Genomic DNA, 23,749 nt, shown 5'->3' on the forward strand with positions numbered 1-23,749 from the left:
GCTGATGCCATCAACAAACACAAAGGCAAGTATTTATCTTCAGCCAAGTTTGCTTATCAAGTCACAGAATCACTACTGGCTGCTGAGAGGTGCATCAGTGAGGCTGCGGTTTGTTTACGGAGCTCTCCCTTTATCTCAGAAACAGGTTTCTCTTTCTGTCCATTGTTCTGCTGTGTTGAAAACAAAGCTACTGTTGTCAGGTTTAAAAGGCATGACTGATTGCATCTCTGATTAACACACGGTACAATTCAAAGATGTTTTGATAAACAGACTGCAGTCAATAAGTGCTTCTCTCCATGTTTCCTCTCGATTGCTGGAAAAGCAGGGGGGTCAAACTCAATTTCATCTCGGGCCACATCAGCATTATCGTTGCGCTCAAAGGGCCGGTTGTAACTTTAAGACTATATAAAAATACATATATAAAATATTTAATATATATAAAATAATGTGTTATATTACATTATTGCCTCTGCATTGGATTATTATGGGATAGGGTAATAACTTCATAATTAAGTACGTCTGAAAGCAAAAGTTTAGGGCAAATAATTGCAAGTCTCTTCAGTGGAAATGTCACAAAATGATTTAAAAACAAAAAGGTGACATTTTGGAAAAAAAGTAATATTTTGGAAAATAAGTCATATTCTGAGAAAAAGGCATATTTTTGAAGAAAAAAAGTCAAATTCTGAAAAAAAGTAAAATTTGAGATGCATTGTGGGACATGTAGTTTATGGGCAACGCTTCTGTAAATCAGCATGTAACCGTATAATAAACATATTATATTCTTTCAGAGCTGTTGTGGGCCACATAAAATGAAGTCACGGGCTGGATTTGGCCCCCGGGCCTTGAGTTTGACACCCCTGCTTTAAAGGTTAGACATAGGCCTTTCTTGCCTGGCTAAGCTGGCCATACAAATGAAGTAATCACGATGCAAAGTCTCATCTCAGGTAAAACCAGGCCGACAGGGACGGGAAACAGGTGACCTTCAATGCAAAACACATACAGATGTGCATATATACATGTACACACTCAAATGAGAGCTGCTGCTCCGTGTAGAGGTTGTAGAAACAGAGTTGGTTAGTTTGACACAGTTTGATCTAAAGCAGATATAAGTGAAAAACACACTTCAGCGGACTGCACCAAGTGGTTTCAGGTTTCAAGGCTTTTATTGGTCATACTTACATAGCTACAGTGTAGTTATGACGATGAAAATCTTAGGTCACAGTGCAAGTAACAAGTAAATACAAAAGTAGAAATGGTAAAAGTGATGGACCCAATAGTGGAAAATACAGAAAAGTCTGAATTCGAAACAGAAAAACAATGTTTGCGTGGGTGATAGAGAAAACAATGACATATAATCATCTGTTTGACTTTATACCTCAATACGGCAATGAAGGTTTATCATTGGTGCTTACACAAAATATGTACACAATGTGATTTTTGATTGATTATCATCAGTAAAGTGGACATATTGACACGGCATATATTAAAAGAGCTACAGAGAACAGTCTGGAGAGTTCAGAAACATCTATATATTTACGGCAATACAGACTTTTAAACCAAGAATAAAGAGAACACTTAAAGGTCACCTATCATGCTATTTTCAGATATATACAAATATATAAAAAATATGTCTATGAAGTGTTTTGCTCAAAATACCAAACAGATCACCCATTCTAGCCATGCCTCATATCCCTCTGTTTCACTTCCTGTTTCAAAAGGGCTGATTTGGGTATAAAGCTTTAAAAAATGAAAGAGGAGGGGTCTGAGCTCATGCGGGACCCGGCAGCTACCGTCTAAACTAAATGCTGCCGTGATGAAACGCCATATCATGGATTATCAAGGATCTGAAACAGTCTGGAGCTCAAAGGCTTTCTCTCTTGCCGATTACACCACAAGGTGAGTTCCTTTCTACTTCCTGCTTCTTCACACACATGCTCTCCAGTACAGGTTAGCTCTGAGTGTTAGCGATGCTAATGTAAACACCGACCATATTACGTCCAAAACAGTCGGGCATTGTTTCTGATAGTCCTGTGGGTCCGCCGCTGATTTGACGTCATATCGGACGCCAATCTGGATCAGCTCCGTTGTTCCCCCGTTTTAGAGATTTGGGTACGGAGGAAAAGAGAGAGGGTTTTATTTCCTGACGCTGCGTGAGTTCCCGACACACCGGGGACACATTGATGTTTAAAAGACATCAAAAAGTGCATTTTGCATGATAGGTCCCCTTTAAGTCAAATGATGAAATATAGAATCCAAGACATAATCAAGTCTTGTTATCACGATATTCATGTATTATGGATACATTATCCATCTACTTTTACCAGGTATTTTCTAAATATTCTCTCCAAAAATGTTTTAAATTTAAGATAAAAAAAGAAACTCTTGTTTTAACTTAAAGGTGGGGTAGGTAATTCACTTCAGAAATACTTTTAGTTATATTCCATGGAATGCTCTTAACATCCCGATAGCATTTAATTAATGTATTCATTGCTTTGACAATAAATACATAACAAAATATCATCTGTGGAAGCCGTGGCGCTGTAAAAAGCACGACCAATCATCTGAGCCGGCTAAAGTAACTGGATGGCCTACCTGCCTGTCAGCCTTCCATCTGGGCACACACTGATCTCGTGGCCTCATTGGTCATGTGCGCGTTCGTGTGTGTTGGAGGAGGGGCTCTGTGAGGAAGTCTGAAGGAAGGGGCAGATTTTTTCCGGTTGTGTACTGTCAGATGTCACTCCTCGTGTAAAATGTCTTTATTTACTTTACTATTATTAATACATTTTTATAATTATCTTATTTCCTTATTTTAACTTGTAACAAAATCATCGTTCCCCTCCACTGCCTCTTTACATGTTACATGACGAAGCTGCATGGTGATTGTTTGAATCTCCATATTTTGACAAAGGTAGCACTCTTTTGAACAACATGACCCACACTAGCAACTCCCATAAGCTGCTGTAAACCCCTCTATTGCTTATTCCCCTTCTGTGCGCAGTAAAATGGAGACAATGACAGAAATCCCATCTTCCTGTACAGTAACGGCATCGAAAGGTAGTCATTTTCATATGCAGGTGAACAAGAAGGAATATAAAATAGATGCATAGGGAATGATTCCTTTAAATTAGATCAGGGGTGTCCAAACCTTTTTCACCGAGGGCCACATACAGAAAAAAATACGAAGGGCTGGGACACTCACTAGAGCAAGGGTGCCCAACCACGGTCGATCGCGGGGAGATTCCCAGTCGACCGCGAGATGCGTCTAAAAATAGAACAACAATATTCTGTTTTATCGTTAATGTCCTATAACATAATCTTCCCGTGCCAGAATAATGCACTTGAACGCACCAAAGCTTTGTGATTGGCCGGCGTGACCCCATGTGTGGGGGCGTGGCTGGTGGGCAGTGGGCACTATTTCGCTGACGTTGTCCGTGTCAACAGGAGTGACAGTCCGCACACACACAAGACCGCAATGGCAGAAGCAAAAAAGCCCAAAATATATAATTTCACTCCGAGTGGGAGGATGATTATTTTTGTATCTATTCCAATTCAAAGTCCATCTGTCTCGTCTGCAATGCGAGCGTGGCTTTATCGAAAAGGGTAATTTAGGAACGGCATTTCAAAACAGTGCACAAACGCTACGAGACGGAATTCCCTCCTGATTCTGCCCTACGCTCCAAAAGGGGAGGGGCCTGAGAGGACAGCTAAAGGGGAGGGGCCTGAGAGGACAGCTAAATGCACAGCAGTCCATTTTCACCAGGCCCAACAACAAGAGCAAGGCTGCTCCAGAGCATCGTATCGTGTCAGTCACGTTCTTGCGAAACACATGAAGTCTTTCAAAGATGGCGATGTTGTGAAAGAAGCTTTCCTGGAGGCTGCCGACGCGATTTTTGGGGGACAGTAAAAATAACAGAAGCATTTCAACAGGTTTTTGATATAATAAAAACTCAAGTTAGATACCGTTATTAATCAGCTGTAATTTTTAATTTTTGTGAACTTATTCATTATAATTATTGTACAAAATGGTATAAGAATGCAAACTTAAATTGATTATAGTCTATCATCAATTCAGGTTAAGAAACTAGTGTTGCTTGCATCCTATTTTAAAAAAGGCATTTCTTTTTATAATCTACTAAAATGCAACAAAAAAAAGGTTTGATTCTATTAATTTTGTCTTTTTATTGCACTTTGGCAGCAGATTCCTGTGTAGCTTCAGATCTGAGTCGTCTTATTAGTAAGCCTAATTTATACTTTTGTAGCAACACTATTTTTATATAATGGCAAAGAAAGGGTTCAGAGTCTTTTCTCTTTTCCCTGTGTCATATGTGGCAGCACTGTTCAATGTTTCTTAAACATTACCCACTGTAGTGACGTGTGAATAAACTCCAACTCTGTATCAACAACACTGTTGTGTAGCTTCAGTTAAATACTTGTGTAGATTAGAAAGAGGAAAGATAAAGGATCTGCAGTATTTTATTGAGTATTAAAGGTCAGTTTTATACAAGTAGTGTGTATTTACCCGGCTGTCAGTAATGGCTACGCCTCTCTATTTGGACTGGTAGATCTCGGTAGATTCTAAAAAGGTTGGGCACCCCTGCACTAGAGGTATACTGCCTCGTAAGTTAATTTATAAGTTAACAAGTTTCATTTGTGGGCTATTTCATCATACTTTTTTTATTTGCTGAGGGCCGATTCAAAATGGTACACAGGCCGCATTTGGCCCCCGGGCCGTAGTTTGGACACCCCTGCATTAGACGGTTAGTGTAATCTGTCATGCAAAACAGAAACTGGCTTCTGAATAATCTTTACCAGCAGTGCAGTGTGTCCCACTTTGAATTGAGGCCAGCAGCAATGAACAGCTACTTGTGCAAACCCATTGAAACCCGATGTAGACACAGTGCATATTTACCCCCATAAAACACAACAGACACTACACAAACACTTTTCAGAAATGTTTGCGGCACATTTCCATCCGTTTTTTACCTTGAGATGAGATGGAAGACGCAGGCACAGAAGTCATAAAGCCAACAGACTCATCATCACCAGTCAAAAGGTCAGATTCAGAGATTAGTTTCCATCTTACTCCCACAAATAGGCGATATTCCAATCTCTCTGCCAGGCAGGCTCTTCAAGACCAAGCTCCACAACGCCTTCAACAAAGCCCTACCACACTGACTGGGAAACAATCTGGGTAACACTTTGCTAAAAACAGGAAACCATCAGAGATAAAAGATAATTGGAATTAAAAAAAAAAGCCTCACCATTGCAACATTCCTTTAAGTCAGCACTGAAGAACACCAAAGTATAGCCATTTGTGATCAGGAATGTGTAGTAGAAGTGATTATACTATAAGAATTTGTGCTTAATGAGAAGTAGAGAAAGATAACCTAGGATAAGCAAGAACATTCTGTTTTCTGTTTACTGATACCAACGAGCTTATCAGGAGTGAGTAAGACCACCTCAATGTTTGGCAATAGCACAATACCAGTGAATTCAGTGGTGCAGGAATGAGTGCTAAACCCAGAAATTAGTACGCATTTTAGCTCTTCCAGGTTCCCTGTTCCAATGGTTTCTGAATGTTTTTGGTCAGATGCCTGAAACAAGGTCTGTTGTTTATACTTGTTTGCTAGATTTCCAGGTTTTAGACATAAATGTGTCAGTAAATACGGGTCGTTAAAAGTGGTAGCTAGCAAGTGTCTAAATGAGATGACTAAACCTCATCACGCCCAACATTAGCCACCGTTAGCTTAGCGGTGGTGGCGTGAAGTCATGTGACTGTGCTGTAGTTCGTTTAGAGTCCAACATTAGCCGCCTTTAGCTTAGCGGTGGTGACGTGAAGTCATGTGACCGTGCTGGAGTTCCTCTATAGCCCAACATTAGCCTCCTTTAGCTTAGCGGTGGTGACGTGAAGTCATGTGACCGTGCTGTAGGTCCTTTTATAGCCCAACATTAGCCACCTTTAGCTTAGCGGTGGTGACGTGAAGTCATGTGACCGTGCTGTAGTTCCTCTATAGCCCAACATTAGCCTCCTTTAGCTTAGCGGTGGTGATGTGAAGTCATGTGACCGTGCTGTAGTTCCTCTATAGCCCAACATTAGCTTTCAACTTGCTAAACAAAACATTCAACAATAAACGTGCATTTGCCACATCTTATTTTCTGCAATGTTGCAAAATCTGATATAAAAATCTCATTGGCTTTTAATCATGGGAGCCCTTGCGATGCTAATATATGGGATGGCATACAAAAATACGTCATCCCTGCACCACTCGACACACTGATGTTGCACCAGAAATAGCAACAGATCAACACAGCTTAGACATATTGCCATAATTTTCTGTCATAGTGGTTTATTTCATCAGGTGGACGTAGCAGGCGATGGTTGACCAGTTCTGCCACTCTTGAGCAACGTGATAAGTTCCACTCACTCACTCATGACAGCAGCACTGTCTGTGGTTTGCAGCTGACCCTCGGGATTCTCAGCCCTTCATACAAAACCACAACCACCATCTGCTGACTGGTACCTAACCCATCTCACACGAATAACACTTGTGGTATCACAGAATAGTGACTCTTTCAAAACTAGAAATGCAGACAATATCTAGGTCACTACTGTAAAGTTAAAAATAAGCTAATATATCAATAGAAAGGTGCGCTGTGCTACAACTCTACCTCTGATAGAGGTTGCTTTGTGTTATCATACGGGAAAAAGAGGACTGGTTTCAGCAGAACTCCTGATAGCGAAGGGTGGGTTCTTCCAAGGAAACATTAACTCATACACCAGGACACTTCAAAAGCGTATTGCCTTCAAACACGACCAGGTTCTGACTGTGTGTAATAACGCAGCAAGACTCTTGGATTTGCAAGCTTCATCCCATTACCTACTAGGAAAGTACTTTAGATTAACATTTCCTCAAATTTGGTGTGGATATTTATTGAAAGTTGTAGAGATTTTTGGCAATCTTATGTTGCAAAAACAGTAAAGCCCTACTTTGCCAGTGTCCAAGGACACTAAGGATCTATCTGAAGCATGACAAGCTAACTTTGAATGCAAAAAAATGTCCTTAACAAGCAATCTACGGTTTTTCTTCTGTTAAACTTTCAGATTTAGTTTTTATATTTTATTTTCCGGCATTTTACAATAACTGCTCCACAGCTTGTGAACCAGCCTATTCATTAACATAAATGAATGTAATATGAAATCCCTGTAATGTACTTTGTTATCTATACTTGATTTCTAGCATGCTAAAACATACAAAACAACAGAGCGCTGTGCTATAGAGTTTGGTCAAAGCAGCAGCATTGCCTAGTCTAAATGAAAGGCTTCAAATCATGTAGGCTAGTATCTAAAAGTATCTGATTTGAGGTATTTGTAATCTGTTCAGATGTTCAAGTATTACTCAGTTAAAGTGTTTGATGTGTTTACAGTATTCATGCTATTCTTGTTAGCTAAACATATTAATCTTTCAGTCAGATGATTGGAGAAGTGAAAGAGACTTTTTGGAGTACATGTGGGTTAGGCTAATATTCCCTGTGGTTTCCTTACACTATTTTCGGTAAAGAATAACCCACGTAAAACCATTTGCTTTAACCACCCTATGTAGATAAAAACCTTGCCAACACTAATGAGGAAAAGAGGTTTTAAAGTGCATTACTTTTAACACCTGCTTCCTTAATATGCAATACTTTTAATTGCCCAACACAAAAGGGACAGAAGCATCAACACAGGGTCGAACCCTGAAGCATCCAGCCAACACATGACATCATCTAGTAAAACAGGAGGAACTGGGAGGTGTTTACTCTGTGAAGTGAAAAAACATCTCCTACGGGCACATTTCTTACCAAACAGAGCCTTCTCCATCGCTGCCCCCACCCTCTGGAACTCCCTCCCACAACACATCAGAGACTGCACTGACCCCCCCACTTTCAAAACACACCTCTTCAGACTGGCTTTTAATCTGTGAATTATGCTGTATTGCTGTTTTAATAACTTTTAAATGTTATTTTATCTTGTTCTAATAACTTTTTTAATTCTATTTTATCATGTTTTATCACCACTGTAAAGCGTCTTTGAGCACCTGGAAAAGCGCTTTGAAATGCAATGTATTATTATTATTAAATATAGTAAGATAAAAACTACATTAAACACCAGTAGCATACATATGATACTAGTACTGCGCAAATAAGTGACTAGTGTAATATCCAGATTGCAGTAAGCGCTATATTTGCCAGAGGTAAAAATATGTGAAAAATAATAGAGATAATTAAACGGACTATTTTAACATTGTTGCTACTTTTACGGAGTTAAAATATCCGAGTATAGGTCACACCATTTTTGGATAACAATAAATAATTGCGATTATTTTTGAATGATATATTTCAACTGAGATCTGATTCACACTATTGGAGGGACTGATCATATCATTTTATTTAGCATTATCATTGAAAAATATCAACAATTATTATGGTGTGAGTTTTTTAGCAGACATTTATTTTGTTAAGTTTGTAGAATATGATTTGTAGGATAGGAAATATCTGCAGCTCCACAATACTAACACATAATAAAATGGTATTACAACAGATAATCAGAAGTTAACAAATATTGAGCTGGCTGAGGTTTGAAAATAATTGTACATGTCTATATTGCGATATCAATACAATATCAAATAGTTGTGCAGCCCAATAAGAGTACTTCTTCCACCTCTGGCAAATGTTTAAAGTGTGAAAATCATAGATCCAGTAGGACTTTAAATGTAGTAAAAGACAGAGAGCCAGGCGTGCTGGAGGCAGAGCAGTGATGCATGCAGAAGTGGTGTGCTAACAGGGAGATATGGGTGAGACCAGAGTCACTGGAGTGGGCTGTTATGCACCGGCAGACCTGCAAAGCACAATTAGCACCATGTGACCCAGTCACAGAGAAAGCTCAGTCAGAACCTTTATATATACACAGTCTATGGTCAGAACATAGAGGTAGAAGAGGACGAAAAGCAAGCGTTTGACACTCAAGAACAAAAACATTTAACACATCTAGGAATATGGAGTTTCACAACACAGAGCCAAGTTAGCTGCCCAACTATAACGGGGTGGGAGCACCAGAATAAAAACAGACGGTTACACACAACTTAAACATATCAAGAAACGACTTTAAATGTGATAACATTCTACAAACCTTTCAATCTCTTTTCAAATGCAAGGTACCATCCTTTCACTAGCTTACTTTGCGTAAAATAACAAGTTATCTCGGAAGCTAGCAATCACCTGTTGAGCTCAGGCCCCCAGGAAGTGCACTGGCCGTTGAAGCCGATTTTTATGAATGGCCGTAGTGGCCAAACAGTGGTACTACAGCCTCCATGACGTCAAAAATAATGTTTCCCTTTGACTTAAATTAGGAAAGAGACGTCTGTAACTCAGCGTCTACGGTTTTTTTCAGCTATATAAATTACCTAGCACGAACACTTGTATAGTCCTTATGTGATTCAGTCGGTTGTAAAAGTTGTTAAATGCGCTAAAAGCTGGTTACAGAGTTATTTAATCTCTTCATTTATTTTACTGAGCAGAGAGCGGTATATCTGAGGCGGGGCTTAGAGGAAAACTCCAGTGCGCATGCTCTATGGGCCCACATACGGGTACTTTCTGGATCTACAGTCGCTTCATTTTGGGCTTTACTGAGCAACTCTCATAGGAATGAACGCTGTATCTAGTTCTCTTTACAGATCCATGGTTGAGCTCCATGCAAAGTCTGCATCCAGCATAAAAGACAAACTCCTCAAAGAACTCCATTAAGAGGAACTGGAGGGACGTTGTGGAAAATTAAGACACGAAAACACAACTTAAATTCTGCTCTGTTGTTGTTTTACTTTAAGCTAATTAAAGCTAACTGCTTAGCCTGGTTTTTCAAATAGAAGCGGTTGTAGGCGCTAGCAACAAGTGGCTAACAGTTAGCTAGCTTAACAGTAACTGAGATTTAATATGAGCCATTTTGTGATAAATTCACTATCAAGAAAACTGTAGAAGTAGTTCCCCTTGGTAACACACTGACTCAACTTTGACACACACACATCATTCCGAATAAAAAGCAAGAAGCTGTTGTTGGCTATATAATTAGCATTTAGCATCATAGCTAACGGCAAGGATGCCCTGGAAAAGTCCCATTGAGAAACAACGGGAGAGATCCACCTGATCACGCTACGCCTCTTACCGGGTTTATCCGATCAGCTGCATCCGAAAACCACACGTATCCTGCCCGTGGGATAGACACATCACTTTGGCCATTGAGATCAACAGCAACAAGTATCCCACATTCTCGGTTTTGTCCAGTTGTTGTTGTCCTCCTCTCACTGGGAACAATCTCTGGCATACAAACAGCGCATTCCACAGGCTGCTTCTCCTCTGTGGCTGAATCCCCACAGGGCTGCTTACAATTAAAGGGACACTGCCTTGTTTTCTCACGCCTCTGTAGTGTGTACTGTGTCTGTGACTGTGCACAACAAGTGTCAAAATGTAGGATTTTGTAACTTAATTTTTGCAATTATTCAACTGTGTAACTGAATGATTTGCAATGAATCAAATGGGCCATTCTCATATCACTTTGGCATTATTATGGTGTTATTAGAGTGTACATTTTGAGCAATATTCATTATTAATACCATTATTATTGATACACGTTTGTCAATAATGTAACATACATATTTTATTATCGTATCTATTTATATCTGTATTTTATTGTATATTTTATTGTTACCATTTTTATTCAGAACGGCATTTAAAAAAAAGTAATTAAACATTTTATTTTCGTCTTGTGATTTGCTGTAGGTACCAAAGATGTCAACAAGTATATTAAGGAGTAGAATAAAGTTATAAATATGAATTCCTTACAAAATATGTGATTGGTTCCTGTATGATTCTTGAATATGTTGTGATTAAATACAGTGCTGATGGTGTGTGTACCAATACACTATTGTAACATGCATATTTTTACATAAATATGGCACTTAACCATCAGCAACTGTGCCATTCAGCATTCATATTTAATTAACACTGTATATATTGTAATACAAATGTTATATAATATAATACAAAGTCTATTAATACTACATTTTTACTTTAACTTCTTATATTATATTTTATTTTATTGTATCCTTAATTAGAATTCTTACTTTACGCTTTTATGTCTATATTAATACTTTTATTTTTATTTAACATTATTATTATTTTAACTTCTTATGTTTGTTTAATATTTTTGTATTTATTTAATATTTTATTCTTAATAATTGTATGTAAAAATCATTAAAAAAATCTTATTTTGTCTTAGTTAACTTTATTCTAAAATGGAGCAACCTTTGCAAAATCCATCCGTCATTCCCTAGGGATAAATAAAGTCCACTGACGCTCAATTACTCAACAGCCGTTCTTGATGAATGGGGAATGACCTCATAGGTAAAGAAGAGAGATAGATTGATATTGGTTTCTGCTTAATGTCTAAAGGAGCAGCGCAGCAGTCTGAATCACAGTGGCTGTGTGATGCCCTCTGTTTTGAAATATGCCAAAACAACTTTGTTTAATAAGCACCGTATTAAAAACAATCGTACATTATACCCTCCTGCCAGACAGCAGGATTTATAAATGTCCTATGGCCTTTGTCTCCCACAGAATTGAAGGATACGGGTATTAGGTAGCAGGCATGAAAAATAGGGAAGTGGAATCACAAAATGACTTACTGCTCCTCTCCTTGAACTGCTGGAAACAGTCACGTTTGAAGAATTGGCACTAATGTTGAGAACAGTTCTGTTTTTTTTGTTGATGAAACTTCATTTGGTGATATGCAATTCACCAGCAACCGACCACATGGCTTACGAGAAATCAGTCTCCGATTTACAATAAAGACGGGTGGCATAAGTCTGACTGTGTTATGAGGAAATTGGATAGTTAAAGGATAGGTAAGGTAGGGGGTAGGTAAGTTTCAGAAACCGGCTCGAGATACACTTTTTGTTATATTCAATGGAATGCTCTTAACATCCCGATAGCAATGAATATCTTAAGTGCTTTGACAAAAAATCCATAAAAAAATGTCATCTGTAGAAGCCGTAATACTGTAAAAAGTACAACGGCCTACCTGCCTGTCAGCCTTCCATCGGGGCACAAACTTATCTCGTGCCCTCATTGGTCATGTGCGCGTTCGTGTGTGTTGGAGGAGGGGCTCTGTGAGGAAGTGGCAGATTTTCTCCGGTTGTGTATTTTCAAATTCTAGCGCACTCGAGCTGGTTTCTCAAACGTACCTACCCCACCTTTAAAGGAGGGGTATGTAATTTATTTCAGAAACACTTCTTGTTATATTCCATGGAATGCTCTTAACATCCCGAAAGCAATGAATACATGAAATGCTTTGACAATAAATACATAAAAAATGTCATCTGTGGAAGCCGTAGCGCCGTAAAAAGCACGACCAATCCTCTGAGCCGGCTCGGCTAAAGTAACTGGATGGCCTAACTGCCTGTCAGCCTTCCATCGGGGCACAAATTTATCTCGTGCCCTCATTGGGCGCGTCCGTGTGTGTTGGGGGAGGGGCTCTGTAAGGAAGTGGCAGATTTGCTCCGGTTGTGTATTTTCAGATTCTAGCGCACACGAGCTGGTTTCTCCAAAATTACCTATCCCACCTTTAATCAATTTAAACAATTATTTATTATTATTTTAACTCCTGCTATTTCCAGCTATCTCAGTCTTTCTATGGATCAGAGTTTAACCACTGTGCTCGAATAGCACGTTGACATGTATTTACTCTGGCATTGCAGCCTTATCAGCTGACATGCAGTGGCATAGGAAAAAAAGGAGCCGCTGGGTAATAAAATGTCGAACGGACACCCAAAGCAGTGGCTGGTCCTGATATAACAACCCAACACACACAAAATCACAGAAAACATGAAGAATATTTCAGGCCAGAGAAACAAATGTCATGCATGCTGTACATTCACATAAACAGCTATCAGGCAGTGGTGCTAATGAATCAGATAACACATCCAAACAAGTGGGCGGTGCAAAAGTAAGAGCTGCAGTGTGAAAGAAACTCAAACTGAACAACTTTATAGCAGTAACATGCTAAAAGAAAAGTCTGGATCAATGAGATAAATGGCATTTACTGTGATAATCACTTCCACAGAGGGAACTCTTGCTATCTTGTGTATTTTAAATGCTAAAAAAGAGCAGTGTGCAAATCCTTAAAAGTCAGGCATAGATTTCTACTCATTAATATACAAATAAAAGCCTTACTTTGTAATAAAATGTAAATCAGTTGTTCAAAAGCCTTTTAAATGCCCGAACGTGTGAGGCAGGATTTTACTAATCATTGCTAATTACGTGTTTGGAAAAGAATGTAGCCGTAGCAACCCCGTGTAATCTCCCACGAAGCAAAAGACGTCAAGAAGTGTATAGTAATAGTAATACCTAAAGAGACTATTTAAGTATGTCCTGCATAATTCTTAAATATTTTATGATTTAATATGGTTTCTTGTTGTGTAATTAAGAGGGGTATTTGTTTGCCTGTGCGCTTGAATGCTTCATCAGGTGTACTAAATGACAAAAAAATAGAAAATAGTCACCCTTAAAAAGAATATTTACATATAATTCTTGAAGATGTGTGTGATAGTGTGTGATTTGGGCGGTGTTTGTCTGCCGGTGTGCTTGAGTGCTCCAACCTGTGTGTGGGCGAGCATGCGTGCATTAGCGTGTGTATAAATAGCGGAAAGTGTGTGTGAGCGCAGCACCTGTGCCATCCTCTGCGTGCGCTGCAGGTTGTGGTGCTACTCACTCATGCACTGCAGGCCATGCTTCCTCTGCAGGGTCTTGCTGCACAGAGAGCAGGTGGCACAGCTGGAGAAAGACCCCGGCACCAGATGATGGCCGTGACACCTCCTGCTGCCACACACTGTGTCCTTCTCCTTCTCCTTCTGATGTTCCTTCTCTCGGTTCTTACCCTGGAACAAGAGGAGAGGGTTTTACATGCACACGTGTGTGTTCTCTTTCACTGTCTTATGGCTGGGGATATATGAGATTGCATAAGTGTGCCAGAGGCAGGATATAGAACGGGGTTTGTGTAAGTAGATTAGAGACGTGTGTGTGTGTTGCATGCACACCAGTGGACTGTTTACACTGCGGGATTTGGTCAATGTTATCTTTTAAAACTGCATAATGCAATTTAAATGCATCACAAAAATAGCACTTCAAATGTAATTGTAATAAAATGTATAGTAGAGCATCATATACATGTTTCTGTATTATTATGTATTATCATTTTTTTAAATAATTATTATTTTATTATACTTCTTTACAATTTGAAATACAAGTATTCACATGCCTACACTACACAAGATTTTAAGATGAAATATTGTAATAGGCTACTAATTATTTCAGAACATCTGATTATTTTAAAAAATTGGATAATAATTTCACAACGTATCTGAAATTGTATAGTAGTCAACATTTACTCACTACAAAACTAAAATGCTGGACCACGTTAATGCACCTGTAGTAATATTTTAATGTTTTATGTAATAAAATAGATTATATATTTAACACACATTTTTTTTATTCTATTCATAATGAGTACTTTTGCTAATCCAAGTAGTCTTTTTCTTAATTTGGATTTTAGCTTGCACCAGATTTGATATAACAAATTCCTTTTTTAGCACATATTTCCTACCGTGTAAAACTCTAGTTAGGTGACATATTGCATTGCATGCCAGGCAGCGTGGTTTATTGCAGTATGTGTTCAAAGTGCATCTTGTTTACCTTATCTTTATTGAAGGAGCCAGTCACTCTGTTCCTCAGAGAGCTGAGAGTCCTCTTCACCTTCGTGCCTTTCTCCACCTTCTCTGTACGATCATCCTCTTCCTCATTCCTTCACAATGGAGCAGAGAAGGAAACATAAATACAAAGTATCTTGTATTTTTTTTTTTTTAAAGGTCCCGCGGCCATTTCTACTGATCATAATTCCATTGAGGAGGTCTACTAGAATAAATGTATATTGTGCAATTTTCCAAACTCACATTGGTTTCTCACAGCATCTCTGTATAGTATGTGTATTCACTCTCTGTCCTAAACGGCTTGTTGGAGCTCTTGCCCCCCCCCCTCCCTATGAGCCCAGTGGCCGTCTGCGAGACAGCGAGACACAGCAAAACCCAGCCCGAAACACACACACACCCGCAGCCTGGCTGGGAGTTTGTGTGTGTGCTCAGGCTGAGTTCCGCGGTGTCTCGTATCTCGACAACCCCACACCAGTGAGCCAGCTCAAAGTGTCCCGCCCCTCGCAGCAGCGAGCCTCGCAACGTCCCGCCGAGTGTGTGTGTGTGTGTGAGGAAGTCCGCTGATTGGTCCAAACGTAATGGCTCCGCGGACGTGACGGCTCAATCTGCGGAGCCGTTACATTACGTAACCGGAATAGCATGACATGGAACCTTTAAAATATGTAATCAAGATATATGGAATGAGCTCCCCATTGAAATCAGGACCGCAGAAAGCTTACACACCTTCCGGCGCAGACTGAAAACTCATCTCTTTCCACTCCACTTCGAGCGATAGAATGACTAACAAAGAACTGCTAACAGAGCACTTATATACTAATAAAGGGCTGGCTTATCTAAAGCCAGTTGAGTAGCACTTGAAACGATTGGCTCTTTGAAACCTGATGTTCTTATATGATTCTGTTTTCTTCAAGGTTGTGTCTTCCTGGTCGAATGTACTTATTGTAAGTCGCTTTGGATAAAAGCGTCAGCTAAATGCAATGTAATGTAATGTAATGTAATATGTCATGAATGTTTTTTCAGTGAAATCAACAAACAGGAAATTAGTACATTTTACATTTATTTTGATTAGACTTATTTGGAATAGATTAAGTTTATTTAGGGAGAGTGCACATTCAAAATATATTTAGATGTGCCATAAGGCTATTTTTCATTCATAGTCTTTGCAGATGTTTCAGGAAATAAAATAAAAAACTGATCAAATTTGAAAAATATGAATAAAATAAAAATAATTAAAAGCTCACAATACAGGACATTACTTGCAACAACAAAACAAATCAAAAACATATATATATTGAAAAGCAACAAGACAGCAACAGGTCACAGCAGGAATGGGTGATTTTGATTAAAAGTAATAGTTGCAGTAATTAGAAATGTTATTAGACTTGTTTCATGAACAGAAACCACAGCATTGCAGAACCAAGAGCAGCGTGTACTGAACTGAAAACTAAAGGACACATATCATTCAAATATTTCTACTACAATATTAACTAAAATGTTAAAAAAAAAACATTATATTCTTTCAAATGAGTTGTTATCTTTAGATACTGTATGTCCCCTTCAATCTGTTACCATTCCCTGTCATAGAAAACCAATGATATACAAATACACAAGACACATAGCAACCAATTATGGAGCATGTTATGATGTGAAATATATTACCTAAATGTCCCCGGCTTTAGTGATAAGTGACGAGTGAAGAGGACGGTACTTACTCATTGGAGAGGAACTCGTACCAGGTTACACTTCCTGTAACTTTGGAGTCCAATCTGTTGTTCCCCTGCTTCGCTCTGCGGAGGACAATGCAGGTTTCAGCGCGGGGAGAAATGACCAAACACTGCCAAATATGAACCATAAATAACCAGTAGACACTTTCAAAGCAGCGTCTTACATGTTTTAGCAAATATGTGTTCCTTTAAACCAGGGGTGTCAAACTCAATTTCATCTCGGGCCACATCAGCATCATGGTCGCACTCAAAGGGCCGGTTTTATATACATACAAAAAATACATATATAAATATTTAATATATTTAAAAGAATGTATTATATTACATTATTGCCGTCTGCATTGGATTATTATCGGATAGGGTAATAACTTAAGTCTCTTCAGTGAGAATGTCACAAAATGATTTAAAAAGAAAATATTATATTAATATTTAAAAACTGTGGTGACAAACACACCCTTTCACTGGATGATCAAACTGGGTAAGGGCCAAAACAGGCACATGCAAACACACGTGCCAAACACACACACACACACACACACACACACACACACACACACACACACACACACACACACACACACACACACACACACACACACACACACACACGGTGCTCCCCCTGGATCTGCAGACCTCCCTCTCGTGTTTACTCACCCGTGGTACAGCTTCAGCTCCTGCAGAACTTTCTGTACCATCAGCCTGAGACAAACAACACACTGAGGCTGAGTGTGGGGGAGGAGGAGGAGAGGAGGACAGAGGAGACAAGGGAAGGACAAAGCAGAGGAGATGAGGACAGCAGAGGAAGAGGAGAGTAGGAGAAGAGAGGAGGAGGGGAGACGACGAGGACATGAGAGGCGATGAGAGAGGACAAAGAAGGACAGAGTAGAGGAGAGGAGGAAAGACAAAAGGAGAAGAGGACAGAGACAGGGAGGAAAGAAGAGATGAGATGAGAAGAGGAGAGGAGAGGAGGAAAGGAGTATAAGAGGAAAGGAATAAAGAAGATAATAGTATAGGACAGAGAAGAGAAGCGGATACAGAAGAGACAAGGAGACGAGAGGAAACAAGAAGACAGGTGAGGATGTAAGGATGTAAGGACAAAGTAGAGGAGAGGAGGACAGAGGAAACGAAGGACCGGAAATAGAGTATAGGAGAAAGAGGAAGAGATCAGAGGAGAGGAATGGAGTTAAAGATAAAAAATGAGGAGGGGAGGAAAGACGAAAGGAGATGAGGAATGGATAGAGGAGAGGAAACAAGAGGAGACTTGGATACATTAGAGGAGACCAGAGAAGAGTAAGGAAAGGAGGAGGAATCGAGGAGGAGAGTAGAGGGCGAGACTGATAGGAGCGAGGTGTCATACAGTGATTTAGTGAAGAATCCTCCCTTGTCTGCTCCTTCACACACACACACACACACACACACACACACACACACACACACACACACACACACACACACACACACACACACACACACACACACACACACACACACACACACACACACACACACACACACACACACACACACACACACACACACACTAAGGGGCCATCTAAGGAGCTGGAGGACTGTGGGAGGAGGAGGTTTCAGGCGTATGACATGGAGCAGAGATGTCAGGGGGGGTAGGGAAGCCCCCCCCCCCCTCCTGGACCAGACTGCAGAGATTTATGACCAGAGAACAGAATGTGAACTATTGTAATGACCGGAGAGAGCTGCAGGTACAATTTACAGACAATTACCGTCTTATTTATGTCTTATTTTGTTTTAAATCTATCCTCGTGGATCAGGCTTACCTCGAACCAGCTCCGAGGACTGTTCCCTCTCTTCTCCTGCTTCTCTTCCTCCATCCCTATGCACTCATGTCCTCTCTACTTGTATGCTCTCATAAATGCATCTTACTAGCTCAGTATCCGGGTCATCACCGGGAGTTGTTGGCGCTGACGCTCGCTTTCTTATTTTTTGGCGACACCTGAAAGATCGCCGACATCCTCAATGGATGCGTCGATCCCAGCCCATGCAGTCCGTCAACATGTAGACGTGTCGTTGGGCGAGATACTTGAATGTTAGTGAACTTGTACAAATGGCACTGCTGTGTATGACTGAGGTGTGGACGGGTGAAAGGTGGCGCTCTGAGGGGTCGTAAAGACGGGATAAAGCACTACAGTGCGTTCACCATCCTCCTGGATCCATCCTTTCCCTATTTGTTCTCACTATCAGTTGTGCCATCTGGTTTGTGCTGTTTGTGACGATAAGAAAGTCTTTGATTCAGCCACAATAACACCGTCACCACGTCCTGAACTGTGGATACGAATTGATTTCATTTATATAATTAGCTTGGACTGAAGCCCTCTCTACAGCAGGGGTTCCCAACCTTTTTTCCCAAGAGCCCCCCAAATGACTCCTTTTGGAAGTTGCCCCACACACACACACACACACACACACACACACACACACACACACACACACACACACACACACACACACACACACACACACACACACACACACACACACACACACACACACACACACACACACACACACACACACACACACACACACACACACACACACACACACACACACACACACACGGGGGCAACAGCGGTAATTAAAGTTTAAAACTCTCAAAATGCTACTACTGTCACAAACTGGATGAATGTGAAGTGTGTTGTTGAAGGAGGATGAAAGCGTAATCAAGGAGCACTGTTGGAGTGACTTTGATGGTTATTGGACTCAGGATTAACTCATTTGGATTCCCGCTGGATGAAGAAATTAAAGGACGGCGCGCAAGTGGAAACAATTCACAAAGGGATTAAACTGTTTAAAACACATGCTCAAAGTAAGCCGGATTTTGCCGATATGTTTATGTGGATTCAAAAGTCGTGAATAATCTACAAAATGGAGGAGACCGATCTGATCGGAGAAACTGTGACAAATAATCCAATTGAAACCGGCATGGACGATGACTATGTTTTAAAAATGCGCTTATCCAGACAAGCCTGGTTTGGACACTTCACGGGCAGAAGAAACATTTCTATTAAAGAAAGAATTATACATTTCAACTTGAATTTTTATTAAAAGTCAATTATTTTTTATATTTTATTGTAATGTAGAGACAAAGCTTTTAGTGACAATCATGTATTGCCTTACAATTACAATTATAAGTAAAAACCCCCACTGCTCTTGGGTGTCCACAGTCAATCCTCAGATTAAATACAACGTTTCATAATTTATTGTCAATATTACTGGCTTCTACTTACTTATGCTACATTATAGCGTGCCTGCCTCTTTATTTAAGAATGCAGTCTACTCTTTAATTTTGTCTTTCATTTGAACAGCTCCCTTTCCTGGTACAATGTACATTCTCCAATGTGAGACGGGTAAAGGATTTCTGATTCTGAATACCAGATCAACTATTAAAGGGCCCTTGTCATGCTTTTCCGGTTATCACCCGTCCCCTTGTGTTATGAAGGTTTTTCTGCATGTAGACGGTCTGCAGAGTCACACACCCTCAAAGTGCACCCTGTAGCGAGTAAAACTCTAACACAGAGAAGACCTGTCTGTGCTGCCCCAGAACGCCTCGTTGGGGATTTCTCTTTTTCTTCCTGGGTACAGTGACGTGTCCATACCCAAATGGACCCACTGTTCCAAGTGGACCAATCCGTGGAGCCGTTACGTTCGCGGAGCCGTTACGTCCGCGGAGCCGTTACGTTAAGTCCGTGGATTGGTCCAAATTGACCAATCCGTGGACTTCCTCGCACACACACACACACTCAATATTTTCTCAGCTGCAGCTCCGCCGATTTCTTCTCCCTGAGACGGCGGGACGCGGCGAGGCTGTGAGTCGGTGTGTGAGCACGCACACAAACTCCCAGCCAGGCTGCGGGTGTGTGTGTGTGTTCGGGCTGGTTTCGGGCTGGGTTTCGCTGTGTCTCGCAGACGGCCACTGGGCTCACAGGGAGGGGGGGGGGCAGGAGCTCCAACAAGCCGTTTAGGACAGAGAGTGAATACACATACTATACAGATGCTGTGAGAAACCAATGTGAGTTTGGAACATTGCACAATTTAAATGTATTCTAGTAGACCTCAACGATGGAATTATGATCAGTAGAAATGGCCATGGCATGGGACCTTTAAAGGGTCTTTGAACATATTGTCTTTGGTGAATACTTGTCCCTGTTGATGTGCGAAAGATTCCAGACTTGAACTGATAATAAAGTATTATTGAACATTAAAGAAAATGTATAAGGTGTGTGTGTAACTCAAGCTACAGCAGTCATATATCGAGCAGACTTACATGTGGCTCTGGCCGTCAGTAGAGTGCAGGTTTTCTTCAGGGTCGAACTCTTCTGCTGCAGGAGATACAAAAGGTCAGATATGATGAAACAGCTGCTGCCTGCAGAGTGTAAAACATGTATCCTAACACACATACACACACACACACACACACACACACACACACACACACACACACACTCTGCCCGCCCACCTCCTGCCGCCCTGGCTGCCTGTTTGGACGTCTGCACAACACGGGAGATGTGAGCGGCGCGGGAACACTCGTCCGTGGCCAGGATCTCTGAGCGGGCGTACAGATGTCTGCGGGGAACTCCGCAGGCCTGAGGGCGCGGAGAATAAACACACATCAGCATCACGTGCACAACAGATCTGTTCTACCTCCACTCCCCAACACACAGATACTTATGATGATTAATTTTACTAACAGTGGCACAGTTAGAGCCAGAATTAACTCAGAACTGATGTTAATTAAAGACACTGGGGTACCACACATTATGAAAGTATTTTACTTAAAGGTGGGGTAGGTAATTCACTTCAGAAACACTTGTTATATTCCATGGAATGCTCTTAACATCCCGATAGCAATGAATATAAGAAATGCTTTGACAATAAATACATTAAAACAATTCATTTCTGGAAGCCGTGGCGCTGTAAAAAGCTCGACCAATCATCTGAGCCGGCCCGGCTAAAGTAACTGGATGGCCTACCTGCCTGTCAGCCTTCCATCTGTGCACAAACTTATCTCGTGCCCTCATTGGTCGTGTGTGTTGGAGGAGGGGCTCTGTGAGGAAGTCTGAAGGAAGGGGCAGATTTCTTCCGGTTGTGTATTTTCAAATTCTAGCGCACTCGAGCTGGTTTCTCCAAAATTATCTACCCCAACTTTAAGCAATATATTAAGTGTTCGTATTTTTTAGTCATTTTGAGAGTTTTTTCAAGTTGAAATCTTCTGTTAAAAACGTTATTGATTTAAGATCTGAGGTTGCTCATTGTTTTGCAGCTTGTGAACCGCACTCAAAAATGTTTTATTAGAAGGTTTGAGAGACTTTAAAGCCTTTATTAGTTGGCAATTTGTATTAAGGCACTTTTTTATAATTTATAATTGTATTTAACATCCCACAAATGCTCAGCGTTATTTAGTTTCAAATTTCCAAGTTGTCAATTATCAGCCTTTTCCTATAAAGGAAACATCTAAAAATTATTTATTGTTAAAAAAATTATTTTGGTTCTTATCGTCAACAAATCCCATTTAAAAATACCAACTGCAATTAGGGATTTAACCAAAAATCTTCCTGATGTTTCTAATGTAAGTTTGAACTTTGTGTACTCGGAGTAAGAACATTGGAAAAGAGGCATAATTCAGCAAAACCTAATCTATAAGGCACAATATTGTCCACTATCATTCCTGCATGCATTATTAGAGCCATTTCCAATTGGCTATATTTCATGACAAGAAGCATTTTTAACTAACTAAATGGTAGCTTTTGATCTACCTTTTCTAAGTAGGTTTAACTAACTAAATGGTAGCTTTGCTGTGTTTTATCCTGCGTTGTAAAGTTATTAATAGTTTTGAGTTTTGGTCTTGAGTTTTGGTCTTGAGTTTTGGTCTTGAGTTTGGTTTTGAGTTTTGGTCTTGAGTTTTGGTTTTGAGTTTTGGTCTTGAGTTTTGGTCTTGAGTTTTGGTTTTGAGTTTTGGTTTTGAGTTTTGGTTTTGAGTTTTGGTCTTGAGTTTTGGTCTTGAGTTTTGGTTTTGAGTTTTGGTTTTGAGTTTTGGTTTGAGTTTTGGTTTTGAGTTTTGGTTTGAGTTTTGGTTTGAGTTTTGGTTTTGAGTTTTGGTTTTGAGTTTTGGTTTGAGTTTTGGTCTTGAGTTTTGGTTTGAGTTTGGTTTGAGTTTTGGTTTGAGTTTTGGTTTGAGTTTTGGTTTTGAGTTTTGGTTTGAGTTTTGGTTTGAGTTTTGGTTTTGAGTTTTGGTTTTGAGTTTTGGTTTTGAGTTTTGGTCTTGAGTTTTGGTTTGAGTTTTGGTTTGAGTTTTGGTTTTGAGTTTTGGTTTTGAGTTTTGGTTTGAGTTTGGTTTGAGTTTTGGTTTTGAGTTTTGGTTTTGAGTTTTGGTCTTGAGTTTTGGTTTGAGTTTTGGTTTGAGTTTTGGTTTTGAGTTTTGGTTTTGAGTTTTGGTTTTGAGTTTTGGTCTTGAGTTTTGGTTTTGAGTTTTGGTTTGAGTTTTGGTCTTGAGTTTTGGTTTTGAGTTTTGGTTTTGAGTTTTGGTCTTGAGTTTTGGTCTTGAGTTTTGGTCTTGAGTTTTGGTTTGAGTTTTGGTTTTGAGTTTTGGTTTTGAGTTTTGGTTTTGAGTTTTGGTTTGAGTTTTGGTTTGAGTTTGGTCTTGAGTTTTGGTTTGAGTTTTGGTTTGAGTTTGGTCTTGAGTTTTGGTTTGAGTTTTGGTTTGAGTTTTGGTTTGAGTTTGGTCTTGAGTTTTGGTTTGAGTTTTGGTTTTGAGTTTTGGTTTGAGTTTTGGTTTTGAGTTTTGGTTTTGAGTTTTGGTTTTGAGTTTTGGTCTTGAGTTTGGTATTGAGTTTTGGTCTTGAGTTTGGTCTTGAGTTTTGGTCTTGAGTTTGGTCTTGAGTTTTGGTTTTGAGTTTTGGTTTTTGAGTTTTGGTCTTGAGTTTTGGTTTTGAGTTTTGGTTTGAGTTTTGGTTTTGAGTTTTGGTCTTGAGTTTTGGTTTTGAGTTTTGGTCTTGAGTTTTGGTTTGAGATTTCAATCAATCAATCAATCAATGTTTATTTATATAGCCCAATATCACAAATGTTACATTTGTCTCAGTGGTCTTCACAGTGTGTACAGAATATCAGTATGATATATATCAGATTTGGTTTTGAGTTTTGGTTTTGAGTTTTGGTTTTGAGTTTTGGTTTGAGTTTTGGTCTTGAGTTTTGGTCTTGAGT

General features: G+C 39.9%; 1 protein-coding gene across 1 annotated transcript in view; it reads right to left on the reverse strand.

The window, feature by feature from the left end:
• Window positions 1–23,749, reverse strand: part of arhgef18b (rho/rac guanine nucleotide exchange factor (GEF) 18b) — a gene marked incomplete at its 3' end in the record, with an annotated part of 44,463 nt that overhangs the window by 11,937 nt on the left and 8,777 nt on the right. The window contains exons 4-10 of the mRNA XM_034078340.1: window positions 21,237–21,273; window positions 21,009–21,135; window positions 20,817–20,871; window positions 17,171–17,215; window positions 16,505–16,579; window positions 14,779–14,887; window positions 13,799–13,964 (exon numbers count right to left, since the gene is read on the reverse strand). Of these exons, the coding sequence (XP_033934231.1) occupies window positions 13,799–13,964; window positions 14,779–14,887; window positions 16,505–16,579; window positions 17,171–17,215; window positions 20,817–20,871; window positions 21,009–21,135; window positions 21,237–21,273 (614 nt within the window). The remainder of the gene's footprint in view (window positions 1–13,798; window positions 13,965–14,778; window positions 14,888–16,504; window positions 16,580–17,170; window positions 17,216–20,816; window positions 20,872–21,008; window positions 21,136–21,236; window positions 21,274–23,749) is intronic.

Source organism: Pseudochaenichthys georgianus, unplaced genomic scaffold (assembly GCF_902827115.2).
Source record: "Pseudochaenichthys georgianus unplaced genomic scaffold, fPseGeo1.2 scaffold_414_arrow_ctg1, whole genome shotgun sequence".
In the NCBI taxonomy this organism is placed as follows: Eukaryota; Metazoa; Chordata; class Actinopteri; order Perciformes; family Channichthyidae; genus Pseudochaenichthys; species Pseudochaenichthys georgianus.